Genomic DNA, 11,175 nt, shown 5'->3' with positions numbered 1-11,175 from the left:
GCCATTTTGTCAAAGTAATGGCATTTATAAAGAACTTCATCCTTTCATTTTTTTATTTTGACCAATTTTCCATGTTTTACAAACTACATTTAACAATTCTTCCAATAAATTAAAATAATTAGAATAGAATCAGAATAATCCAACAATCAGATTAGAAACCCATTTTCCATCATGCATATTAGACACATATCTGTACTTACAGAGTGCATGGTGATCACATTTCATTTTCTTTACTAGTGTCTGCTTCCTTTATTGTTGGGGTTCTTCAGGAAAAATGCTGACAAATCCCATAACCTGTTGTATCTTTGGCCTTCTTTCTCTGATCTTGATAAGTACATCCAAATCCAGCTGACCAGCTACACATTTATTCATTGCAAATTTATTCTGGAGGTCCATTATGGAAGCTGAATGTGCCAAGAAAGCAAGATTCCTGAAGTATCTCTGCCCATTCAGTTGGTCTCTCTCTTTTCTTTGGCCTACCTTTTTTGTGTGCCTTGAACAGCTTGGACAGATGGCTGGCTCTGAGCTGTATATTAAGAGCTAGTACCAAGTTTGGGTGACTTGTCCTATTTTCTTCATTTTCATGAAAGCTTGACCAATCAAGTTAGCTGCTGGAACTCCGGCTGTTCATCTTTGGGCTACAAGTTTGATGTAAACCAAACAAATTTCCATGATAGGAAATCTTTGAAAAATAGTAGGTTATTGGATCTGAGAGAACTAAACCTTGTCCTTTACGGCCTCTATAGAATGCAAGCTGGAAAACTGTTGTTAATATCCTGTTTTATCTAAGTTCTCTGATTAGCCCAAGGACTTCCTCCATAGTCTGTAATTCTGTGAATTCCCCCTCCAGTTGTTATTTTAACTCATTAATTTGTTGTTGCTGTTAGGGTGTCCCAAGGTGGCAAAAACATCCTGGAGAACATTTTGGTCCATGGTAAACATGTTGCCAGTCACCTCAAAGATTTATTTTACTAATTCTAGATTGGGAAATTTGAAGTTAAGTTTCAACCTTACCCAGGAAATTTGTTATTGCTTCCCCAGTAGTGATTTTCTCTCTGGTTGCAAACAACTTTCTGGGAATCTCTTGAGATTGCTTTCATCCTTCTTTAAAAGCTACTCCAGCTACTCGTATCTTTTTTTTGCAGTCTCCATCTTTTGTGCTATTTCTTTTTTAAATTCCACTTGGCCATCTATGAGTTTGGCAAGTGCCTCCATTATTTGTTCCATCATGATATTTGTCTATAAACTATCCCACTCGTCACAACAAGGTTGCCCACCTTTGACTTGAGCAGTTAACATTTTGGGGCTTTAATGCATGGTTTTCATTAGGAGAAGAAACAGATGATATGCTAGGTATCTTAAATGTAGTCTTGCTTATTTAAAAAAAATGTATACAAAATCTATCTAGTACAAAAGAAGTGCATTTTAGCAGGCCTTTGATTGATGGCAACCATCACCTACCTCTAGCAAAACAATATTCGAGAGCAACATGATACTGCAGTTAAAAATTAAAAGATACATTTATACTAAATCCCTGTTTTCAACTATATATAACTTTGCCTAAAAACACCTTAGAATCCAAATATCTTGTACTATGGATGATCTTCAAATGACATTTTTTACATTAAACCCAACTGGTCAGCGTCTTTTGAAATTAGCTAAAGGGGGGGTGGAGAGAGATAGAGAGAGAGAGAGAGAGAGGAGACCAAGTCCAACAAAATTTAGTCATGTGCCTGTGTGTACTGCTTCACAGTGAACATAAGAGCAAAAAAGCCATACTAGGTCATAACAATAGTCCATCTTGCCCAGTATTCTGTCTTCAATACTGGCAAATAGCAGATGCTTTAAAGAGAGAGCATATGAACTGGGCAAGTCTAATGTGACACCTTTCCTGGTATCAATCATCATTAGTTGAAATATCAGTGGATGTTATCTGATTAACAATGTGCAGGTTAGAAAAAAAATGTTATCTATATTTAAAGTTATTTTTCCTATTTATTTTACTGGGAGAATGTTATGATTCTTTTTGACCTCAGAGTACCGAGAAAAACAATTATTAATTTAAACTCATCTGCCATGCAAATATCTTTGATGCAGATTAGTTCACTAGAATTAAATTTAGTTTAGTATCTTTTAGAAATTAATCAGGTGCTTAAAGCCCACTTACTTTTAGACTGGATTACTAAATTTTCTTTAAAAAATGGCATGCAAGAGATCATGATAACAAATGATATTTCTTGAACACTGATCCGGCAAAGCCTTAATGCACTTGACTAATTTTTTGCAGTTTGAATGGTCTTCTGAAGCCAATTAGATTATCTGTATACATAAAATTAAATAAGTGCATAAATCTAAGCAGGATTGGGGTCTTCCTTGGTGGCTGTCACACCAAACTTTATTCTTATCAACATTATACACTCCACTGTAGGCTTAATTTTATAGACCTTATTTTAAATCAGAATGCACTACTTCCAATTTGACCTGGTGCAACAGAACATCTTCTTAAAAGTACTCCGTAATTCTGGACTTCGGAATGCATAGACCATAGGATCAATGACAGCATTGCACAAGATGAGTGTGCCATTCACTTGAAAAATTGACATGTAACAAGCACAGTAAGGATTGTGTGGGCAAAACTGCATAAGAAGGATGTGAAGAACAAAGGGCGCCCAACAGAAAAGAAAAACACCAAGGAAAATAGTTAATGTAATGGCCCCTTTCGTATTTGTTCTCTGGTGAACTGTACTAGTAGGCAGTGAAGCAATTTTTTTGGCATGTGATCGTGCAAGCAGAAACATGTGGATATAGAGGCATAATATAAAAATTAACATCAAAGGGAACAGGATAGTGAAAGAAATTACTACAGCTGTTTCATGGGAGAAAATGGCAATGGCAATGCCACTTCCAGCACAAAAGGTCCAGATTGCTGCCAGGATGATTAATGCACGCTTCAGTGTCATGATATTATGGTATCGCAATGCGTAGAAGATAGTTATGTATCTGTCAGCTGCAATAGTTAGCAAGCTGAAAATTGACCCCAGTAAAGAAAGAATGAACATAGAATCTATGACATCATCCATCTTGGTCTCAAAGTCTCCACGAGGCTTCAAATACCCCATTTTGCATAAAATGATCAAGATATTTTCCAGAGTTTTGTACAGACTACCCAGCATATCTGAAACTGCTAAGCTGCAGATAAAAAAGTACATGGGCAAGTGGAGATTCTTATTCCTGATCACAGCTATAAGGACAAGTAGGTTTTCCAGTATTCCAACAGCAGCAATTGTGAAAAAGACTTCTTCTGGTACCACAACCTGTGTACAGTCTGTTTTGTTCAAGGAGAGAGCACTGATATTTTCAGATGATGGAATGCTTGTCTGCCCTAAAAGTCTTATTATTTCAGAAGCTCTGTCAGTCCTCATTTCTTCTACTTGTGGAAAAAGATATGTTATTATTACTCAGGCTTGACTTCACTGTGATATTCACTTGTCAATAAGATAATCTCTTTTGTGATGAAGGCTTTTTGGTTTTGTCTTGAACAATTGTAAGATTTAACCAAAATGTACTGAACCACCTACAATAAAAAGTACAGAAAAGTAAGTGACAAAAAATACATGTGTGTGTCAAAATTAGATATCTGAATTATAACTTGTTCATTCCATCACATTCAATTAGTATTTGTCATTACTAGGAGTAGGTAAACTGGTTGAAAAAATAAGAACTCTCCCAGTCTCCAGCCCAAACCTCAAAGGGAAACAAAAGGCAAATTCCTTTTCCTCAGTTCACAGAAGTTAGGTAAGTGTATTTCCCTTTTGCCAACAGGCCTCCTTTTTCAAAGCTAATCTTTGAGTTTCTGAGTGTCTGGCAATCTTAACAGGCCAAGATGTTTGCTTTCAATAATTCTGCCACTTTCCATAAGATTGACATTACTATTAAAAACAAATTAGACAAATGCCAATAGAAACCATTGTGGAGTACAACAACATACTTACAATGGTACTTCTGATACTGAAACAAAATATCCCTTATTTAGTTGTACAAAATATGAATATTAGTAAATGTTTATGTTTTTCAGAGCCATATTAAAGGTTATTTAACAGGCAACTATTTTTTCAAATAAATCATTTTTTTTTATTTGACTAAAGTATCTTTAATTTAGATTCAGATCCAAAGGAAAACCTTGAACATACAACTTAGAAAAGAATCATAGAATCAAAGACCCAGAAGGGACCTGTACGATCAGGTCAGGTCCCCTGCCATGGGCAGGAAGTATTGGGCTCAGATGAACTTGGCAAGGTGCCTATCCAGCCTAGTCTTGAACACCTCCAAGGTGGGCGACTGCACCACCTCTGCTGGAAGTGTATTCCAGAGTCTGGTGACCCTTACAGAGAACAAGTTTTTCCTTATATCCAACTTGAATTTACCATCTATTAGTTTATGCCCATTGGTCCTCGTCCTCCCCTGAGGTGCCCTCCTGAATAGTTGCTCTCCTAGTTCTTGATACTCCCCCCTGAAGTACTTGTAGGCAACTATCAAGTCACTTCTCAGCCTCCTCTTCCTCAGGCTGAACAGGCCCAGTTCCTGGAGTCTCTCCTTATAGGGCCTACCCTCCATGCCCTTAATCAAATGGGTGGCCCTTCTTTGTACTCTCCTGAGCATATCTGTGTCCTTCTTGAAGTGTGGTGCCCAGAACTGGGCACAGTACTCCAGCTGAGGCCTCACCAATGCTGAAAAGAGAGGGAGGAGAGCCTCCCTGGATCTATTAGCCACACAGTGGCTGAAGCATGCCAGACTTTTATTGGCCCTTTTGACAGCCCCATCACACTGTTGGGTCATATTCATCTTCCAGTTGATCGTGACCCCCAGGTCTCTTTCAGATGTTTGCCAGCCAGTAAGCTACCACCCATTGTATATTTGTGGTGAGGGTCTTTCCTACCCAGGTGAAGGACCTTACACTTTTCCTTGTTAAATCTCATCTGATTTTGTTCCACCCATAAGTCCAGTCTATCAATGTCCTCCTGGATCTTTTCCCTATCCTCTGGTGTGCCTGCATTTCGCCACAGCTTGGTATCATCTGCAAACTTAATCAATGTGCTTTCTACCCCTTCATCCAAATGGATAATGAAAATATTAAATAGCATGGGTCCAAGCACTGATCCCTGGGGGACCCCACTGGAGACTGCCCTCCAGGATGAGGCCATCCCATCAATTACTACTCTGGCCTCTGAGCCAGTTGTCCACCCACCTCACTGTACACTGGTCCAGTACTCTCCAGTTTGTTAGAGAATCCCATGGGAGACAAAGTCAAAAGCTTTACTGAAGTCTAAGTAAATGATGAAGTATTTCTTTCAACATATAGATCACGTTTTTTCATTATGACTATGGTCCAACTCTCAGGAGAGTTAATAGAAATCTTTCCAGAGGTAAGGCTTATTCTGCTGTTTGTGAAGCTGTAAACGGATAGAATGCTTAATTTGTCTTGGGTATAATCTTGAGACAGTAGGACTTTGGTCTTTTGGTAATTCTGAAGCCCCCAATTATGAAAAACATGCATTGCTTTTTTCTCAATGTCCCTTCCTGTGAATGGTTAAAACTACCAGGAGAATGAGACTGTATGTTTAATACAGTGTTCAGTCAGTTGATAATTTTATACTGCCTAACTCTAGAAAAGCTGGCTGTTTTGTTTAGAGTGAAGGTGGTTAAATGCTGCAATGCACTTTATTGTTTCAGGGAGGGCAGCGCAAAAGCCTTATTGACACTATGGGTGAACAAACAAAGCTACCTTTAACTGATGAGTGTCAGGAATGGGTGCATCTGATTGGCACTTGAAAATAGTGCAGCCTCAATTTAGACAGCTGTGTCCAGTATTTAGATTACAGTTCAGTAGTACTCAGTCAGTGACTTCTCTGCTGAGATTACCAGCAGGATCCCATTTATTTTCATGTTTTTGAAGAATATTAGAACATCAGGTACGGGACTAACCTCATCAATTTGCTTCATTTTAGGTTTAAAGGAAAGCATTCAGAAGAATGACCATGTTTATTTGGCAGCAAAAACTAATGTGGAATTAATGCCTTACATTATACCACACAGATTTGCGCTCCTGGTCATTTCCTAATGGCAGGCTGGTCTAACTGAACACGTTCTATACAAACAGGGCATGGGACTTTGGTGGGTTAAGGATGGAACTAGTACTGAGAATGAGAGATTCAGCTTTGTGTATAAATTGAATGGGATTTTTCCAGAGACTCTTTTGGAGCTACTGACACAGATAAGCTTTATGATTTATAAAGCTAGCATTCTATTTCAGAATAATTTTATTTTGCTATGTGATTCATTTAATAAAAATAGATAAAATCACATTTCAGTGGGATTTAAGCAAACAACTGAGTGGGTAAAATGCACTTATTAAATCTTGTTCTTTTAAATCTTTTTTTAGTTCAAGGATTTTTCCTTATACTCAATTGCTATCACTGTACCTATTTTCCCTGAGCTCATAATACACTGGATAGTGGTAGATACTCATTGTAAGAGACTTGAAGGATAACGTATGTCAATAATACAAGCTTGCATCAATGAAAATGTATTAAGCCTAGGCTATTTGTACAGAGTACAATGTAATGTCATATAGAAGGAGTGAAATTAGTTCGAGTCCCAGAAGCAGTATAATCATGTTGATGCCTGGGCTAATTAAGCCTGCTTTCATAGCTGCATAAATCCAGCCAGGCAAAGAGTAAAGCTCACATAGTTCTAGTGCTTCTGGTACCAAAGCTAGCTAGATCAGAGCTAACTTCAGTATCTGTATACAGTGTTGCATTATTAGGTATAGAGACACCCTTAGTATCCAGAGTATTAATGAGGAGAATAGGTCAATTATTGTAAATTGGATTATGTATTTCTCTTGCTGAATATATGATTTAGAAACTTTGCAGAATTCTTTTCTTATTAAACAATGTTTTTTTCCAGACATGACAGCAATGCAGCACCTTTAAAATCACATCTACCAGTGGCACTCTCAAACACGCTTTCTCTAGTATAGCTATATCAGTATGGTGCTGCTAGAGGCCTAGTTGGATCTGGTACTCAGGAACACTGATTAAACTTAGGGTATGTCTACATAATACAATGTAGGACCATATAGAAATAAGATGCTAGGTCTAAGCAAGCTACCTGCCTAGAGTGTCATGTTAATTTGGCTACAGGGCTTCCAGTTTAGGAGGCGGCAGTGTTTGAGGGCTGCACTGCCTGGTGAGTTAAGCTTACAATGTAGACATGCCCTAAAGCATATTTACACTGCCAGAGTAGTATAAAAAAAACTTTACACATCTCAGCCCCAGGGCTTGAACCTATGATGTGCCAAGAAGTCTCAAATTCAGCTGGCCTTAGTAGGAATAGGGGCTTTCAGCACTTCAGAGGATGCAGCCCTTAAACATGATGAAGGGCCTCCTTCCTACAGAACTGGCCTCTGTTGTCAACCTACATATCATTTTCTGTGCACTATATTGCACCAGAAATTCTTGGAAGCACTTGGAAGTCCCACAAGCTCCGGAATTTTTACTGAATTGATCTTTAGTTCATTGCACTAAAAAAATATGCCCCTTTAAGTTGATCTGATCTTCTTTTCATGTGTCTCAGGGTAAAAGGTAAGTTCAGCTCTGATCTATAATGATGATAAATCCCTGGCAGATTTTTAGTCAGTGAATATTTCTTAAAATGTATATCAGTTCTTTCCTTTCCTATCCATGGGAATTTTATATTAAACCCTTGTATTCCTGGCTAGGGAAAGAGCATGACTATAATTAATTTCTGAATAACTGGCTGTAAAGCGGTCAGGATATTGATTACTATCTTCTTCACTTAGACTTCAATACACTCACCAGTAATGCAGAGATGATGGATTTACATTAGGCTAAGAGACTTTGTTTATTCCCCATTATCATAATTAATTGAGAAAAAATACTGTTTCATAGGATTGAAAAATAATGTGTTAAATTTTAGAGATACAGCAGTTTCCCTGACATTCAGAATACCACCAAGCTTTCTCTTTGATCCAGAAATCATTTTTCCTATCAAAGATTTTGTTAATAGAAGAGATTACTCATCTCAGCCTTTCAGTCCTGAAGCTACTCACCTTTAAATCAATAGCAAAAACTCCCACTGACTTCGATGGTTGCAGGACAAGGACCTCCATCCTCAAATCTCACTAGAAGTTCACTTTATTTTCCACTTCTAACAATAGCTGGTAGTGGAATAATAACTCCAGTAGGAAGGGGCTTGGCAAGCTGTGCTTGCTTGGTTCTATGTAGTGCTGCTTCATGCACAGTTCAGACTTTTCAAGGTGACAGCAGAGTTCCTATGTTCAGGATGCATTACTGTGGAGAGGAGAAATAAAAACTTTCATCCTCTTTGTTATAGTTGTTACTTTTAGTAATAAAAATGTATTCTATAAAAATGATAACTTGCTACATTTCTCCTCCTTTTCAGTTCTACAGATTTACAATAACATTTGATTATGAAACAAGCCAGTTAAAAACAGCTAATATGGAACTTCTTTATTTGTTTTGACAATATGAAACAAACCCTTGAGAACTGAGTTAATGGGAACCATACTTTGAAGGCAAGTAGTAAGAATAGTAGGGATGTGCAAAATGGGTTGTATTCAATTCAGATTTGGCCTGAATCGGGGACAGTGATTTGATTAGTTGATTTGGATCACTGTCCCCAATTTGATTTGGCCAAATCTGAATCTGAAGATTCGATGCCGATTCATAGAATCAGTGATTTGGCCATAGACACAGTTTTAAGTGTTTTTTCTACATACCTTGAGGTACCAGGCATGGCTTGTGAATACTGCGATGCTGGTGTGGATGAAGCATCCCACAGAAGTGTGTCCCCCCCATGCTTGGTGGCAAACCTGGAAGTGTACTGTAAGTACTTCTGGTCCACTTCCAGATCCACCAGGGAGTGTGCTGGGGGCCCCCTCCACCCCCCCTTGGCTTGGCGATCAGCCAAGGGGGGAACCTGGGTGCCCCCCAGACTGAGGAGGCACCAGTCCCAAGCCAGGGAGCCATGGGCGGGGGGGGAGACCCTCCATGTGCTCCCCGATGGACCTGGAAGTGGGCTGGAAGTACTTCTGGTCCACTTCCGGGTCTACTGCCGACCACACTGGGGATGCCCTGTGCTCCTGTGGGATGCTCCATTTGCCCCAGCACCTCAGCTACCAGGTACCTTGAGGTATGTAGAAAAAACATTTAAAACTGTTTATATCTGAATCGCTGAATCTTTCCAAATCTCTCTCTGAAAGGGTCTCTTGATTTGATCTGGATTCGGAAGTTCAGCCACCAAATTGGGCCAAATCTCTGCCAAATAGAATCAGGTACTGAAGCTTTGCACAGCCCTAAAGAATAGGACTTTTCCCTCATTTGGAACAGGTCTGTGCTACAAAGTTTACAGTTATAGCTATTTTGGCTAGAACAGTGGTGTCAACAGTGGAATGAATGAATGATGCAGGGGCTGGTCCATGGTCTGGATCTGGTCTGTAGGCCTGATCTAGTGTACAGTGCTGGTTCAGCAAGTGGCCTCAGCCCTTGCTCTGTGGCACCATGGCAGCTTGAACCCACAGACTTGCCCTGTGCACAGGGCAATGTCATCTGGCCCACTTAGAAATTTTATGGCGGGGGAGCAGTGGCAGCATTAATTGCTACCACTTCCCCAGTACCCAATTTCTGGATCTGGGGAGAGCCCTGCAGACCAGATGACATAGTTCCATGGACCAGATCTGATCCATGGGCCAGAGGTTGAGCACTATAGGGCTAGAAGATAAAAAAAGATGACCACTCTCAGCCAATGTACCTTTGCTGAACAACTGGCCTTCTGTGGACAGCACTATACTGACAAAGACAGGATCTGCAGTTTGGCTTATGGGCCATTTATAGACATTAAGTTTTTCTAGGTTTAATCCAGGCTACAACTGTCATTGTATACACATGGACATCTGTAGTCCAAATTAAAATTGGCTCCAGTTTGAATTAACTAATCCTTATTGAATGATGATGAAAGTGAATGCAGACTAGGGCAGTCCAAATTAGGCAGTTTAAATTGTATTAATTAACATGTATATATAGCATTGCTTTTAGGAAAAACAGTTTTTGGGAACTCAGATAAGCATTGGAAATATCAGTCTCCTCAAGGGAAACTCTATTGGGTTTTTGCAACACAATAGAGGCTATCAGGCACAAAGTAACACCTTCACAAAGTCAAATGTGGGTGCACCTACAGGTGCATTTAAGTGCAACTAAATTTAAGGCGCATTAAGCTAATGGACAGTAAGTGATTTTTGGCAGGTGTCTACACATGCAGAGACTTGGCACTGGCAGCCATTTGGGAAATGCTGATCCCTGGTCAGCTCCTTCCCTGGCCAGGAGCCACATGCCCAGCACAGGGGCAGCACACAGCATCTCCCTCCTTGTACACCTTTCCTCCCCATGCCAGGGCTGCTCCTGCCCCTGCCAGAGAGACCCAGTTCCCTGCTGCTCCAGCCCAGCCCCTGCCAGCGATGACCAGCACCCTACACTCCTGCTGGCCATGGTGCTGGTTCTGCTGGTCCCAGCAGGCACTCCCCTGCCCAGGCCCCAGGACATCCACACACCCACCAGAAGGGACCAGGGCACTAGCTGCAGGAGGCCCTGCCCAACTCCCTCTTCCTGCATTCCATGCTGCAGCCCACCTGCCCCACCACCCACACCCCACTTACCCTCTGCTCATCCTCAGCACCACTCTCAGGACATGCACACTGGTGAAACAAAAAACTTTATTGCTTTCACAACATCCCCATCCCTCTCCGCTCCCCAAACAGAACCCCATCATCCCCCAAGCAACAGAGCCCCTCCACTACCCTCCTCCCACCAACAATAAAAAACTGATTACAAGTAGCAAATTATATACAAGGTGAAAACTATATACAAGAGGAAATATATTTGCACAATTTTGGGTCTTCAAGCCAGAGTTGGGGGCTGTGGTAGGCCCAGGACAGGAGCCCAGAACCCCAGTCCCTGCACTAAAGGGCAGACCCGGCACTAAAGTTAGTGCCTGGTTGTGTTTTCACATGTATTAATGTGCATTAACTAATCACGCCTAAATTTGTTACCTGCACTTGCAGGTATCAAATTTAGGCGT

At 40.4% G+C, this 11,175-nt stretch overlaps 1 protein-coding gene across 1 annotated transcript in view; it reads right to left on the bottom strand.

The window, feature by feature from the left end:
* Nucleotides 1–1,056: 1,056 nt before the first annotated feature.
* Nucleotides 1,057–11,175, bottom strand: part of MC2R (melanocortin 2 receptor) — a 28,405-nt gene continuing 18,286 nt past the window's right edge. Inside the window, exon 2 of the mRNA XM_019524794.1 lies at nucleotides 1,057–3,574. Coding sequence (XP_019380339.1) covers nucleotides 2,466–3,422 — 957 coding nt within the window. The 5' untranslated portion in view covers nucleotides 3,423–3,574 and the 3' untranslated portion in view covers nucleotides 1,057–2,465. The remainder of the gene's footprint in view (nucleotides 3,575–11,175) is intronic.

Source organism: Gavialis gangeticus, unplaced genomic scaffold (genome assembly GCF_001723915.1).
Source record: "Gavialis gangeticus isolate Ggan-Ray unplaced genomic scaffold, GavGan_comp1, whole genome shotgun sequence".
Classification (NCBI taxonomy): domain Eukaryota; kingdom Metazoa; phylum Chordata; order Crocodylia; family Gavialidae; genus Gavialis; species Gavialis gangeticus.
The sequence above is the reverse complement of the archived record's forward strand: the minus strand, read 5'-3'. Positions and strand labels throughout refer to the sequence as shown.